Here is a 16,771-nt window from a genome sequence, read left to right as displayed (position 1 = left end):
AAGTCACATCCCTAGAGATAAACATCCTCTGAAGGGTAGGATTGTAACAGACATAACCTTTCTGGGTGCGAGAGTACCCCAAAAAAATGCACTTCATAGACCGAGGATCAAGTTTATTTTTATGTGGGAATGTAACATGAACAAAACACGTATATCCAAACACTTTCAAAGGAAGAGAAAAAAGATCTTTACCATTAAATAACACAGAGTAAGGAGTTTTATGATGAAGGACTGATGAAGGTAACCTATTAATTAGAAAGCATGATGTAAGTATAGCATGAGGCCAATAGAAATAGGGTACCTTCATGGAGTAGAGGAGGCCCCGAGTAACTTCAAGAAGATGACGATTCTTTCTTTCAGCAACACCATTTTGTTGAGGAATATAGGCACATGATGTTTGATGAATAAGCCCATTACTCTCACAAAATGATTTGAAGTCATGAGACATGTATTCCTTAGTATTATCAGATCTAAGGGTTTGAATTTTCTTCCCAAATTGTGTCAAGAATATAGCATGAAATTTTTTAAACAAGGGAAGAATTTTAGAACGCTCTTTAAATAGATATAACCAAGTCACTCGAGTAAAATTATCAACAAAAATGACAAAATATTTAACTTGGGAAATATTTGAGACACATAAAGGGCCCCATACATCAGAATGTATTAGCTCAAACGGATTAGTACTTGTAGTTGTAAGACGAGGAGAATATGTACTCCTGACATGTTTTCTTAATTGACAAACCTCACAACTGAAATTAGAAAATCCTTTTAAAGATGGAACCAAAGAATGAAGTGAAGGGGTAGACGGATGACCAAGTTGGTTGTGCCAAAGTTGGGCCTCAGATGTGGTGGACGATAATGCAGCTAATGGTGGAAGAGTGAAGTAGTACAAACCCCCCTTTTCATGACCACCACCAATCACCTGCTTCGTAGTGAGATCCTGAAAGACACAAGAAGACGGTGAGAAGGTGATAGGGCAATTTAATTATTTGGTCAATTGACTAACCGAGAGAAAATTTAAAGGAAATTGAGGAACAAACAAAACATCTTGAAGGGGAATAGATGAAGTAAGAGAGGAGGAACCTTTGCCAAGGACCTTGGTTTGGGTACCATCAGCAATAGTAACGAATTTATGAGGATAACAAGGAGATAAGGATTGCAACAAGTGTTTGTTACTTGATAGATGTTCTGAGGCCCCGGAGTCGATGATCCAAGAGGAAGAGGAAGAAGAGGAAGAAAGCATACCTGAGGCAATAGTAGTGGCTGCAGTAGATGATGAGGGAATAGATGATTCCATGAAGGACTTCATTTTCTGAAATGCAGCATAATCCTCAGCCGTAAGAGTCACATTTCCAGATGATGAATCAGCCTTATCTTTATTTTTCTCAACGTTAACCGAGACTGGGTTAGTTGTGGCCCAATCAGGCTTGCCATGAAGTTTCCAGCATGATGCCACAAGGTGGTTCTCACGGCCACAATAAGTGCAAAGTTGAAGGTCAGTACGCAAAGAATTCTGACCCGTTCTACCACCTCTCTTTTCAGCCCCTCTCATAGTTCAACCCCCTCTCATATTTTTGCCCCATCCTCGGGATGAGGAAGATGTTCCCCGATTGCCAGAGAACATCGCCGATGGAGCATCAATAGGAGAAGGAGGGGATGGATCCGGTATCTGAAGTAATGTGGCACTAATATCATCGAAGGATGGAAGAGCAGAAGAACTTAGAAGCAGAGTTTTGGCCACCTCAAGGTATGGTTTAATATTCGATAAGAAAATGGCTGCTGCCAAAGCCTCTCTTTGTCATTCTTGAATGGCAATATCAGTGGAATACGACTGAGCTAGTTTCCATTCTTGAAGAAGACCTCAAAACCGTGCCAAAAATTCATGAATATTATCTCCATGTTTCATATGCAACATGTTTTGTAAGATATCATATAATTTTTGTAATGAAGTAGTGCTTGAGTAAAGCTTGGCATAAATGTCCCATATGTTCTTGGCGGTTTCCAAGTGGACCACATTGTTGGTCACCTGCTCTTCCATGCTATTAATGAGCCAATTTATCACCATGTTATCATCCTTAACCCACTTATGGTAGGACGCATCTTCTTCATCAATTGGAGGAGGAAAGTTAACAACGTGGCTCAAGAGGTCACGAGTAATAAGAACCCTCCGAACCGATTGTGACCAGCTCATGTAATTGGAGAGACCTCTAAGTGAAATTGTAGTAATACGGAGTATATCACTCTTATTACTATTGTATCCAATCTCCATGATGAGGCAAGTAAAATATGGAGGTCAAGGGAAAAGGCCTTCTTCAAGAACAATTACTCAATATAATTTGAAGAACCCGTAGACCAAATCAGTCACCAACAAAAGAGAACAAGAACCAATTTCTTTCACGAGGGCAAGCACCAAATTATCAACAAATTTGTGCCTTTAGAAAGTGATAATAACATCCAGCCATCACTCAACTTCTCTTGTATTCATAAGAACAAAGAGAAGAAAGTATATGCAACCGATTAGGCCTTAATCCAAACTCCAACACAAACGAGCAATAAACAAAAATTTAGAGAAGATTTAACGGCAAACCAAGACACTTGGAAGAGATTTATCTTCAGCTCATGGGAGACTTCTACGTAAACAAAAATTCAATTGTTGAAGTTAAAAAAAATGGAACTACAAAGGGTAAATGACTACTGGAATTTCATCAAACATATAATGGGCATCCAACAACATAACACAAACCCATGAGCAACCTTAAGTAGGAGAAGGTGCAGCAACATGGGCTGAAATTCTACCTCAAATGAGATGGATCCAAATTACATAAAGGTAATTGAATTTCACCCATCAATCTTAATAAGATGCAAACAGCAAATGATCTTGATCACTCTTGTAATTGATTTACAAGGAGTCCAGATTATAACATCAATTTAGTCATAGAAATAAATCCTTACAACATATAAAGATTTATCTTGACTTGATGTGACTCAAAATTCAAGAAGTTAAGAAAAAAAGTAAAAAGGAGTATGTCAATAAGAAAAGGAAACAAAAAAAGAAAGTAAATAAGAAGAGCATGAACTTATCTCTTCATGACTGAATTCCTTTTACAACTTCTTGAACAGATTTCATAATAACTTCATGAAGAGAGATCCTAAACTCCTTGCTCTGATACCATGTAGAATTTAGGATCTCATGAAAGGATCCTTAGATCAACAAGAAAGAAGAAGAAGAAGAAGAAGAAGAAGAAGAGAGAAGGAGAAGAGAAGAAGAAGAACGTGGAAGGAGAGAGTTTGGATTAAGGGAGAAGAGGGTTGCATCAAAAAGAAAAATGAGGGCTGGATGAATTTGTGGAAAGAGAGGAGAGTGCTTCAATGCCCTACCTCTTAGCCAATGCCTTTATTTATAGTTTTACAATGCCCTTAGGGCAACAACTTGATAAAACAAAAGACATAAAAGGAACACATATTTGCACTTCTATGCCATCTTTATGGAAAGTACCATATTTTACACATATGCCACTCCTTTGACGTGTGGGCTTCTTGTCTTGAGCTCGTGGGCTTGAGCCCATCTTCCAACATAAACTTATTCTTTGGCATTATAAGACATAAGTATTTTTATTTTTTGACCAAACTGTGTGAGTACCATAGCATGAAATGACTTAAAAATAAATGGTCTCATAACGCTTCTTAAATACAAACAACCAAGTTGTGCGAGTGAAATCATCAATAAATGTAATAAAATATTTTGCAAGAGAAATATTTGAGACACTCAAGAGTCCCCAGACATCAGTATGAATTAAAGAAAATGGAGTAATACTTTTGATTTCTGTATGAGGAGAGTATGTACTCCTTTGATTTTTACTCAATTGACAAACCTCACAACTAAATTCTGACCTTACTTTAAGAGTAGGAAACATATAATGAAGAGACTATGTAGATGGATGTCCCCATTGATTGTGTCATAAACTTGTCTCATTTTTAGTAGTGGAAACCATATTCATTTTTGGCACGTCCATGTAGTAAAGCCCCCCTTGTTCATGGCCTCCACCAATCCACTGCTTCGTTATATGATCCTGAAATACACATGAAGTGGGTGAGAAGGTAACAGAACAATTAAAATATTTTGTTAGCTGACTAAAAAATAATAGATTTAAATGGAATGTAGGAACGAAAAGAATATTAGTGAGCGAAAATGATGGTGTGACATAAGTGGATCCTTTCCCTTGGACTTTGGTTTGAGAACTGTCAGTTATGGTAACAAACTTGTGTTAAAGACTCGCAGATAGAGAATGTAATAAATTTTTGTTACCTGTAAGATGCCCGGAGGCTCCTGAGTCAATTATCTAGGATGAAGATGAGACAGATAGCATACCTGAAGCAGTAGTGGTAGCAGTAGTTGTTGAGGAACTAGGAGAAGAACCCAGCATTGTCTTCATTTTCTGAAATAGCTCATACTTTTCATCAATAATTTTTTTTTGTGCTGCTGATTTTGTGGGTTGTTCTTCTTTTCTATCACTTACAAAGGCTTGATTAGCCTTTGTCAATTTTTACTATCCATTGGCTTTATAGAATATTTCTTTATAATGCCCATATTGTCCATAGTAACTACATGCCTTGTAATCCTTGTAATAGCATTGATCTATAGTGTAGCCAAATTTCTCACAATGAGTACATTCTTTCCCATCTACTCTGCTGACACCAGTCCTTCCACCTCTTCCTCTGCCTATTCTATAACTTCTGCCTTGGTCATGGCCATGGTTAGATGTTCCTCTATGATCAGAATACATAGTGGATTATACTTCAGTAGTGGAGGAAGAAGTGTCTGGAATACGGAGTAGTGTTGCATAGACATCGTCAAACTTGGGGACAGTGGAAGCACTCAGAAGTTGACTCTTGGCAATCTCAAGATGTGGTTTAATATTTGAAAGAAAAATAGCAGTAATTAAGGCTTCCTTCTGCTTGTCTTGGATAGAAATATATGTGGTTGAAGGCTGAGCTAACTTCCACTCTTGAAGAAAGCCTCTAAAGCGGGCCAAGTACTCATGGATATTTTTTCCTTGTTTAGTATGCAACATCCTTTGGAGAAAATCATATGGTCTATGTAGAGTATCCGGGCAAGAGTACAATTTAGCACATGTCTCCCAAATTTGTTTAGAAGTGTCAAGATGAATGACATTGTTGGAGACATGTTCTTCCATGCTGTTGATTAGCCAACTAATTACCAAGGTATCATTTTTCAACCATTTGTGATACAAAATATCATCTTCATCAATAGGTGGCCCTCGGGTGGTGAGGTGACTGTAGAAGTTTGGACCCCATGAGAATGACTCTAGGTTAACATGGAAGAAGAAGGAGAGAAGAGAGAGAAGAGGGAGAAAGGAGAAGGACGTTTGAGAGGAGAGTTTGGATTAAGGGAAAGAGAAAATGCGTCAAGAGAGAAGAGAGGGTGGCTGGACGTTTTCTCAAAGAGAGGAAAATGCTTGAATGCCTTACCTCTTAGCCAATGCTCTTATTTATAGTGTTAAAAGTCCTTAGGGTTACAACTCAATAGATTAAAAGACATACTAAGACAATGTATTTACATCTTCATGCCATCCATATGGAACATACCATAAATAACCACTTTGCCACTCCTTTGACTTGTGGGCTTCTAGCCTTGAGCTTATGGGCTTGAGCCTATCTTCCAACACTCCCTCTCAAGCTGAAGAAGAAAATACATCATAAATACCCAACTTGCCACCTATATAAGATAGAATTTTGGGTATTACCGATTTGGTGAGAGTATCAGATAATTTCTCTTGAGATGAAACATACTTAAGAGAAATTATTCTTGCTTGAAACTTTTCCCATATAAAATGACGACCCACTTCAAGATGTTTAGTTCTTTCATGGAAGACTGAATTTGACGTAATGTGAATAGCTGCTTGAATATCACTATGTAGGCCTATAAAGCCTCCTTTATAAAATCCCAATTCAGTAAGAAGAATCTTTATCCATAAATTTCACTTACAGTGTGGGCCATAGCTCGGTATTCTGCTTCAGTACTAGATCTTGCAATCTTGTTTTTCTTTTTGCTTTTCCATGTGACCAAGTTCCCCCCAACAAGGGTACAATACTCAGACGTAGATTTTCTATGATTGGGTGATCCAACCCAATCTGCATCTAAGAAGCCTTCTATATTGAAGTGACCATGTTGTTTATATAGCAATCCTCTTCCTGGAGCACCTTTTAAGTATCGTAGTATTCTCTCCAATGCTTGCAAGTGAGTAATTTGTGGTTTGTGCATGAATTGGCTTACCACACTCATTGCATAGGATATATCTGGCCTGGTTACCGTGAGATAGATCAATTTTCCCACAAGTCTTTGATATTTGCCAGTGTCAACATCTTTTCCAGTTGTGGCACACAATTTTTAATTAGCATCCATAGGTGTATCAACTGGTCTACAACCCTTCATTCCTATTTCTTCAAGAAGATCCAAGACGTATTTTCTTTGAGACAATACTATTCCATGATTTGACTAAAGGACTTCAATACCCAAAAAATATTTGAGCTTACCCAAATCTTTTGTCTTGAACTCTTTACATATCATATTCTTCACTTCTTGTATACTATGAGCATCATTACTAGTCAAGATAATATCATCAACGTAAACTACCAATAATATCTTTCCTTTCATAGTATCTTTAACATATATTGAGTGATCAACCGACCAAATTGTAGAAACGCTTGACTAAATTTATCAAACCAGGCCCGAGGGGACTGTTTGATCCCATATAAATATTTATTTAACCTGCATATAGACTCCCCCTCAACCACATCTCTTGGTGGTTGTACCATATAAATTTCTTCGCGTATATCACCATTTCAAATGCATTTTTTACATCGAGCTGATATACAACAATAGAGTGGATGATACATACCGAGTTTAGTTTTGCAACTGGAGAGAAAGTATCTTTATAATCTATCCCATAGCATTGAGTATAACCTTTTGCAACCAGACATGTTTTAATGCGAGAAACCGACCCATCTGGGTTGTGTTTCACCAAAAAAACCCATCTGCAACCAACCGGTCTTTTCCCTTCTGGGAGTGATGCCAATGTCCATGTTTGATTTTCATATAATGCATGCATTTCTTCATCCATATCCGCCTTCCATCCTGGATGCTTCAGGGCCTCTTGATAGGATTGTGGTATGGAAACAAACGAAAGAGAAGCAAAAAACTTAACACACTCAGAAGATAAGCGATGAGAAGACATAAAATTGGCAATTGGATGAGACGTAGTACAAGAACGGGTTTCCTTTTGTAATGCAATAAGTCGAGTATCAAATTCAGGTCCAAACATATGAGGAGGAGAAAGACTTACCTCAGGTGGATTGGACAACTCCACAGGGGCACAACCGGTGCTTCAGGGGGTTGAATAATATCATCATTAAATGGAACAAGCGGGCATGGAGTTTTCAAAGAAAGTCACATCCCTGGAGGAGCCTCATGAGGGAAGTAGAAGGAAGTGTCTTCAAAGAAAGTCACATCCCTGGAGGAGCCTCAAGAGAGAAGTAGAAGGAAGTGTCTTCAAAGAAAGTCACATCCCTAGATACCATCAACGTAAAAATCCGAAGTGTAGGATTATAATAAATATATCCTTTCTGAGTTTGAGAATAACCCCAAAAAATACACCTCAGAGACCGAGGATCAAGTTTACTTTTATGTGGTGAAGTATCATGAACAAAACATGTGTAACCAAATACTTTAAAAGGAAGAAAAAATGGATCTTCACCATGAAACAAAATAGAATATGGAGTTTGATTTCTAAGTATTGATGAAGGTAACATATTGATGAGAAAACATGTTGGAAGAATAGCATGAAGCCAATAAAAGTAGGGTACCTTCATGGAGTAGAGGAGGCCCTGAGCAACTTCAAGGAGGTGACGATTCTTTCTTTCAACAACACCATTTTGTTGAGGGGTATAGGCACATGATGTTTGGTGAAGAAGCCCATTACCCTCACAAAACGATTTAAACTCATTAAAAAAATATTCCTTAGCATTATCGGATCTAAGGATTTGAATTTTTTTTCCAAATTGCGTTAGAACCATTGCATGAAAGTTTTTAAGAATAGAAAGAATTTCTTATGGTTCTTTAAACAAAAACAACCAAGTCACTCGGGTAAAATCGTCCACAAAAGTAATAAAATATTGAACCTTAGAGACCTTTAAAGGCCCCATACATCATAATATATTAATAAAAATGAAGCAGTACTAGTAGTTGTAAGACGAGGAGAATATGTACTCCAAACATGCTTACTTAATTGACATGCCTCACAATTAAAATTAGACAAATTTAAGAGATGGAACTAAAGAACAAAGTGACGAGGTAGATGGATGACCAATCCGGTTGTGCCACAGTTGAGCCTCGGATGTAGTGGATAAAATAGCAACTACTGGTGGAAGATTAAAATAGTATAAACCCCATTTTTCATGGCTACCACCAAATATCCGGTTTTGTAGTTAGATCCTGAAATATACACGAAGATGGTGAGAATGTTACACAACAATTCAATTGTTTGGTTAATTGACTAACAGAGAGCAAATTTAACGGAAATTGAGGAACAAATAATGGATAGGAATAGATGCAGTAAGAGAGGAGGAACCCTTGCCAAGCACCTTGGTATGGAAACCATTAGCAATAGTGACTAATTTATGAGGAAGACATGGAGACAATGAATGAAGCATTTGTTTGTTACCTGACAAGTGTTCGGAAGCCCAGAGTCAATGATCCAAGAGGAAGAGGTTGAAGCGGAAAAATTCATACATGAGGCAATGGTAATGGCAGCAGTAGGGCCTGATTGAGTAGAGGACTAATTCAATAAGGATTTTAGCTTCTGAATTACAGCATAGTCTTCCACAAAAATAATCACATTCCCATAATGAGAATCAGTCCTATCCTCCTTTTTCTCAACATTAACTGAGGTTGGATTGGCTGTCGCCCAATCAAGCTTACCATGGAGTTTATAGCATGAATCCACAAGGTGGTTTTGACCATCATAGTAAGTGCACAATCGAGGCTCAGTGCGGGAATGGGTCGGACCCGTTCGACCACCTCTATTGCGGCCTCCTCTTGTATTTCTTCCGAGTCCTCAAAATGGGGATGATGTACCCCAATTACTAGAGAACAAAACTGATGAAGCATCAATCGAAGAAGAAGGAGATGGATCAAGACTCCATAACAACGTAGCACTTATGTCATCAAAAGAGGGAAAGGCAGAGGAACTAAGAAGCTGAGTCTTAACCACCTCTAGATACGACTTAATATAGGTAAGGCAAATAGCCGCTACCAAGGCCTTGCGCTGTTTTTCTTGGACAGCAATGTCAGTGGAGTATGGTTGAGAAATTTTCCAATCTTGGAGAAGGCCAAAAAATCAGGCCAGAAACTCATGAATATTATCTCCTTGTTTGGTAGCCAACATACTTTGGAAAACATCATATACTCTTTTCAAGGAGGAGGTACTAGAATAGAGCTTAGCACATGTGTTCCAAATATCCTTGGAAGTTTCCAAGTGGACCACATTGTTAGCAACATTCTCTTCCATGCTATTAATAAGCCAACTGATAACCATGTTATCCTTTTTTACCCATTTATGGTAGACTTCCTCTTTTTCATCAATCAGAGGAGGGATTTTGATAACATGACTAAGAAGGTCACGAGTAATGAGAACCCTTCGAACCTATTGTGCCCAACTGAGGTAATTGGAAACTTCTTCAATGGATGACATAACTACTTGAATAGGGATCCTAACCTCCAAGCTCTGATACCATGTAGAAGTTAGGACCCCATGAGAATGACTTTAGGTTAACGTGGAAGAAGAAGGAGAGAAGAGAGAGAAGAGGGAGAAAGGAGAAGGCCGTTAGAGAGGAGAGTTTGGATTAAGGGAAGGAGAGAATGCGTCAGGGGAGAAGAGAGGGTGGCTGGACGTTTTCTCAAAGAGAGAAAAAGGCTTGAATGCCTTACCTCTTAGCCAATGCTCTTATTTATAGTGTTACAAAGCCCTTAGGGTTACAACTCAATAGATTAAAAGACATACTAAGACAATGTATTTACATCTGCATGCCATCCTTAATGGAATATACCATAAATAACCACTTTTTTACTCCTTTGACTTGAGGGGTTCTAGCCTTGAGCTTGTGGGCTTGAGCCCATCTTCCAACAGTTAGCAAATAGGTCTTTTGTTATAAGAAACCTCTGAACCAATGTGGACCAACTCATAAAATTTGATACCCCACGTAAGGGTATAGTGGTAATTCTCAGTATATCACTTTTGATATTCATATTCTCTTTGGACATGATAGGCCCTTCTTCAAAAAGAAAAATTCTAACGATCAAGTAGTATTCTTCAAACAACTCGATGTATGGAGCACTGTAGCATTGATGCTAAATCACTATTCTGATTTTTGTTTCTTTAATACCACTCATAAGAGACTCAATAACAGTCTTCTATATCAGGGGATTCTTGTTCCCACGAAAAAAAAATTCCAACAATCTGATCATGGACTGGTCTCGACTAAAAGAATTTCAAAACAGAAAAAATTATTTTGATAGCTTCTTCTATATGGAGAGGCATGCATATCAACAATATCATAAGATAAAAAACATTCACATACTCATCTTTAAATCATCTTCTAAATTTAGAAATCAATAACTTGAAGTAAAAAAAAAAAAAAAAAATTAAACACTTATCTCATGGTTTGTGATCTTTCTTCACAAAGAGGCTTCTTTGAGTGGTGTTTTGTTACGATCCCGGATCTGACACAACGATTCGTAGGAAGGAAGAAGAGAAAGACGAAAATCAAGCCGAAGGGAAGCTTGAAAGCCCTAGGTTCATTAAGGAGAATGCACACCCCTAAGCTCGTTGAGGAGAACTCAAAACCCGTGTTTACTCTAAATCAATATTTGCCTTTTCTCATTACTCTTACCCCTTAAATAGGGTTCACCCTTAGAAGGATCTAGATAAAATATTACAAAAATTCTCCTATGACCTATTAATTCTTTAACTGAAATAAAATAAAGTAAAGTAAAGAAAAACAATTAATTAGACTCTAAATAACTTAGCAATGTTAATGCATATTACACCCCCTCCCTTGGAGAAAGAGTTTGTCATCAAGCTCGAAGGTAGGTCTGGTTGCCAAATGTCTCCACCTGTTCCCAAGTAGCATCCGTGGTATCTGTGTTAGCCCTCTGGACAACAAAACTGGTGTATTCCTCCTAATAAGCAATTTTTTTCATTGCCAACATCACTTGCAATAGCACACCCCAATACGGTTAAGCAACCAAACAACAAGTTGAACTATCACCAGCTCCATTATGGCAACTCCGGCTTCTACATTAACAGCCCTTGTGTGATATACCCCAGCGGCTGCCTTATGGCCAAAATGCAGCATGTCCCCGGTAACCTTAGTAACTGGATTGAGCTGATTCCTAATGATGGCTGGCTGCCCAAGTTATCATGTTGACCACAAGCTTCCTTTTAGCGCCATTACCAACCTCCCCCAAATAGAAAGCAGGAACTGCTTCCTCATACAATGCCTTCACTGTAATAGGAATTGAAACAGGTGAACCTATGCCCATTACTGAAGGGTCCACACCAACAACAGCTAAATTCCTGGATACACCAAGAATTGGTAATTCTTTCTGCTCTGCAATATTTTCCTCCACAAAAATCACAACCTTATGTCGACAGCCATCATCCTCATAAATCACAGCCTTTTTCTCCTCCTGATTGTTAGTGTCAATGATATTTGTTGCCACTACTGCAGTTGCTGCAACAACTTTCATATGGGAGAGAACAACAGTGTGGTCTTGCTCCTGCCTGGTGACACCCCTTGCGGCTACTACTTCTAAACTCAGGACTGTCACAATCTCATCATTTTTCATACATAATGTATAAACGATATCCTCTAGGAAGCCTCGGTCGCCTCTAGAGTTGGTAGCAGCAATGTTGATGTAATTCTGCTGAGAGGACTCACGAAGAGCAACTAGTGCGCACTGGGGAATTGTTTCAGCAGCAGCAGGGAAGTTGGCATTCATGGCCTCGGAAATTTGAAGCCTTCCGATTGAAATAGAGTGAAAAAATTTCTCTGCACCTCCCATCTCAATTTTCAGCACTGTGTTATGCACTACCAGTGTTTTCAGCACTGCCACTATTTTTAGCACCGGTTTCTGCATTACCACAGCAACACTGTTTTCTTGGCTGTCTGGCAGCACTGTTTTGTAGACAGTAAGTCAAAAGGAGATTTTCCCCAAGGTGATGACCAGTAACACCCTTTGTTGAAGACAATGAGAAAGCCCCTGAACTTGATAAGTTCTGCTCATGTACATCCTTTCTAGAAGTTTTTATTTTCTGATGTTGTGGCCCTTTCTGCACTGTCACAGCAGCAGTAAATTTAAAAGTCATAATCCCATCAGTTGTCATGTATCCCTCTGAGCATGCCAACATATATCTGCACTGAAACAACAGCAATAAAAAAAAAAATTGGCTGTAGCCATCCCACACTTTGCATATAAATCCAGATTTCTAGAATTAACAGCACCTGTTTCATTCTGCTCAGCTACTTCAAAATTCTCATTGTCAGTTTTCATCTTCTGCACACAAGCCCCACTGCCAACATGTTTAGAACAGAATTTGAATCTTTTCAAAGTGACTGATATACACATCAAGGCAGGAGCATGCTTCTTGTAATAATGGCAAGCATCTAAACAACCAACAGTAATTGGAAGAGTCTCAATAAATTTGTGCTTTATCACCCTTAGAAGGTCAAGTGCTGGCCATGTCTGCCTGGTCAAGAGTCGTACTTGATGACCCTTGAGTGACTCCTTCAAGTCTCTACGTCTTTGAGACCCACATACAGCCACTACAGTAATATGATTAGGCTTTACCCCATCTAGCTTAACACCCTCCACTGGGCACATTTGATACCAAATGGTAAGCACCTAGCCAATACTACCCAAAAGACCGGCCTGTTAGAAGCAGAAGGCATAGGTACTTAACCCTAGGACCATAACAATATTTCCCTAATATGCTTTATGCTTGTTAAAACTGTACTGTCAATTGTTTTCGTCATGTGCATCCCCACCCCGGCAGACCCAAGGATGATTTAGAACTACAATTATAGCAAGGTGTTTTGTAGGATCTGCCCAGAAATTGATTTTGTTCTCATGAACAGCAATATAATTCATCCTCCATAGCATATTCTCTACTATTTGCAGAAAACCCAAACTGCTCAGCATAGAATTCGAGTACTCCCCCTTTCTTCCAAGCATTTCATCAAACAACTGCCCAGCCTCTTCCATTTTCATTATCTCATTTGGATTAGCTCCAACCAGTCTATCTACTTGAGCACCTGCCCTCATCAACAGAAATGTGGGCACGCACCAGAAAGCAGTATAATGAACAATGACAAGTAATTCATTAAATACCCAGCGAGCATCAGTCCCACATTACACATACATATCCAACAAAGAAATTCCTAGTAATAAATTCAAGGAAACACCATTCTTAATAATATAACCATGTACCCATTTCCCTTTCTGCACTGCAATAGCAGCAACAAGTCGACAATTTGTCACACTGTTCAATCTAACAGTCTGACCATTATTTCTCACATCGAATACCCTCTCATTTTTCAGAATTCACACCTGGTTGAAGAATTGCCATAAATAGTGGCCGAGCAGCATACATGGTGTTGGAAGATAAGCTTAAGCCCACATGACCAAGGAAGGCCCACAAGATGGGCCCAAGCCCATAAGAAGTAGGACCAACAATGATTACCATGAGCTGGCATCCTTATCACATAAGTTGGAAGATCAAGAAGGACTCATAAAAGTATCTTATCTTATGGTCACATCAAAGAAGAGTTTTAGTTTGAGTTATGTTTGTCTTTTATCTATATTGAGTTATTTAATTATGTTAGGACTTATCTTTAAGTGTTAGAGTTTGGGTGTAATTGGGACAAGGGTAGTTTTTCTGTAATTGGACTATACTACCTTCATCTATTATAAATAGAGGTTCATGTACTCTGATTACAACAAGTTATTGATGTCATTGATGTCATTGAAGTATTTCACTTTTCCATAAATTCAACACATGGGACCCAAAAAATTAAGCACAATGTTTTCAAATTGACAATGAACAGAAGCACTAGTGTTGTTCTCATCAACAGAAAAATGAATCACCCATAGAAATTTTTCTACCATTCTCGGAATCCCCAAAAAATTCCCATCTCATATTTCATTCACACAAGCCCTTTGTTTCTTAGGCCAACAAGCCCTTTGTTTCTCAGGCCAACGAAGCACCCTCAAAGCAATTTGAGAGTGTGTTCATAAAAAATTGAGAGACATGAGAGTGAGCCAGACAAAAATCGTAGAAAGTCATCGCAGAAACTTACCCCAACAATCGTTGAAGTCGGATTCTCGTTGTGCTGCCGAGACCGAGATTGAGATTGAGAGTCCCAAACAAACCTTTTTCCGACAGAGCCTCACTTTGTGCCGATGGCGAACAGCCATATGGGATTTCTCCACTCGAAGAAGCTTGTAGAGGTTAGTTTGAAATTTTTTTAAGACAGAAGTAGCTCGGGATTATTCCCTCATTGATGTCGAACCCAACTTAGCCATTACCGAGGAGGGTTGTGCTGAATACCCCTCTGATTTCATATTACGGTCCCCAATTTTGGATGTCCAGGCTTTGGACTGCACCTCTAGAATTCTTTTGAATTTTTCAAGTCCGTGACCTTTCTTCCCGTTTGCAACAGCATCTACTCAAGATTTGCGTTCTATGAATTTTTCTTGCTCGAAGAGTTTAGGTCGTATGACCTTCTTTTCTTATTACTCTTACCCCTTAAATAGGGTTCACCCTTACAAGGTTCTAGATAAAATATTACAAAAATTCCACTATGGCCTATTAATTCTTTAACTGAAATAAAATAAAGTAAAGTAAAGAAAAATAATTAATTAGACTCTAAATAACTTAGCAATGTTATTGTGTGCATAACATGTTGATCATATCTTCTTTAGAGAATTCCTTTTGATGAGGGATTCTAAATTAAATGCTCTGATACCATGTTGAATTTAGGATCCCCTTTCTAATATTCCGAGCAAGAGAAAGGAGAAATAAAAAGAAGAAAATGGAACATTAACTCTCGGGTAGAGAGAAGAAAGAAAAAAAAGGAAAAGAGAGATTTGCGCCAAACAAAGAGAGAGAGATTTACTCAAGGAGATATGTAACTTGATTAATTCCAAATTACAATACCTCTATTTATAGTAAAGGAAGTGATAGAGTCCTTATAAAATTAACCTTTCAATCTCCTAATTACATTCCAACTCTAACTTTCTAAGATAAGTCTATCATGAAAAGATAACACAATCTACTAGAGGTCTAATATAAGTTGAACTAGAACTCTTCTTCAATAACGTGGATATAAGGGAGGAGGCCAGTTCATGGCCTTATCCTTATGGGTCCACATGATCTTCCAGCTCATATTGATAAGATCACCAGCTCATGGTATCTTTGTGGGTCCCACTTGATCTTCAAGCCTTCTAACTCATTTCAGTTTGTGCTTCTTATCTTCTTAACTCATACTAGCTTGGGTGAGGACTCTTTCTGGCATCCCACGTCCTCATGGTGGGTCCCACCAGATCGTGCACCATGGTGGGTCCCATATTGTAACAACAAAAGAAAACAATAAAGGTCAAAGGGGTTCAACAAAAGGAAAAAAACTTAATTACAAGGTAGGCTATTTGGCTTATGTGGCTTATAACAAAGAGGGCCTTAATCATGTTCATGCATGCATGTGTCAATGTCACCTCAAAGAGAATCAAGGCAAGTTCTAGAGAAACAAATCCATGGAAGAATATCTCTTATGAAAGAAAATAGTGAGACTGATATAGATGTGTCAGTCTAGACGCTCAAAATCTCACCAGCTTTTGTCTACCAAATTTAGTCACTACTATCCTCAAAGAAAATAACTAGACTAATTAATTCTCAGTTGGAAGATTACTTATTCAATCATGTTATGAATCTTTCAAGAGCCTAATTTAATCTTGCTTATGTCATACACCACAAAAAATCATTAAAAACCACAAAAACAAAGAAAAAAAAATTTAACACAAAATTGAAACACGACGTAAATCCCCTCCCTCACACTTAGAACTTACATTGTCCCCAATGTAAGGTGAAATGTAAAGAGAAGGCAAAAATAACCAAAATATAAATGTGAAATAAAAATAAAAATGAACAAACTCCCCTTGGGTTGCCTCCCAAGCAGCGCCTTTGTTTATTGTCATTGGCTCGACTTAGTGCTTCCTTCTTCAACTTAAGGTCCAATGTTACCGCATTATCCACTTGGAAACCTTCATAGAAAGGTTTAAGTCTATGGCTATTCACCTTGAACACTGTGGAAGTTACTAAACTTTGAATTTCAATTGCACCATGAGGAAAAACATTAGTAACAACAAATGGTCCAATTCAACGAAAACGTAAATTACCCGAAAACAAACAAAGCCGTGAAAAGCCTTCGTCTTTTCCTTGTAAATCCTTTCTAGAGATCATCTTGTCATGAAAAGCCTTCGTCTTTTCCTTGTAAATCCTTGCACTCTCATAGGCATCATTGCGAATTTCCTCTAACTCTTGTAGTTGAAAGTTCCCGTGTTCTCCACTTTCATCCTTCTTAATATTCAAAATCTTGAGAGCCCAATAAGCCTTGTGTTCTCACTCAATTGGAAGGT

At 38.3% G+C, this 16,771-nt stretch overlaps 1 protein-coding gene across 1 annotated transcript in view; it reads right to left on the bottom strand.

The window, feature by feature from the left end:
• Window positions 1-13,096: 13,096 nt before the first annotated feature.
• Window positions 13,097-16,771, bottom strand: part of LOC137959567 (uncharacterized) — a 5,865-nt gene continuing 2,190 nt past the window's right edge. The window contains exons 6-7 of the mRNA XM_068806930.1: window positions 16,532-16,727; window positions 13,097-13,392 (exon numbers count right to left, since the gene is read on the bottom strand). Of these exons, the coding sequence (XP_068663031.1) occupies window positions 13,097-13,392; window positions 16,532-16,727 (492 nt within the window). The remainder of the gene's footprint in view (window positions 13,393-16,531; window positions 16,728-16,771) is intronic.

This window comes from Aristolochia californica, unplaced genomic scaffold, assembly GCF_029961685.1.
Source record: "Aristolochia californica isolate CCGP_79_NKW_82.1479 unplaced genomic scaffold, dmAriCali1.0.hap1 SCAF_3, whole genome shotgun sequence".
In the NCBI taxonomy this organism is placed as follows: domain Eukaryota; kingdom Viridiplantae; phylum Streptophyta; class Magnoliopsida; order Piperales; family Aristolochiaceae; genus Aristolochia; species Aristolochia californica.
Note: the sequence above shows the minus strand (reverse complement) of the source record. Positions and strands in the feature narration are given on the sequence as shown.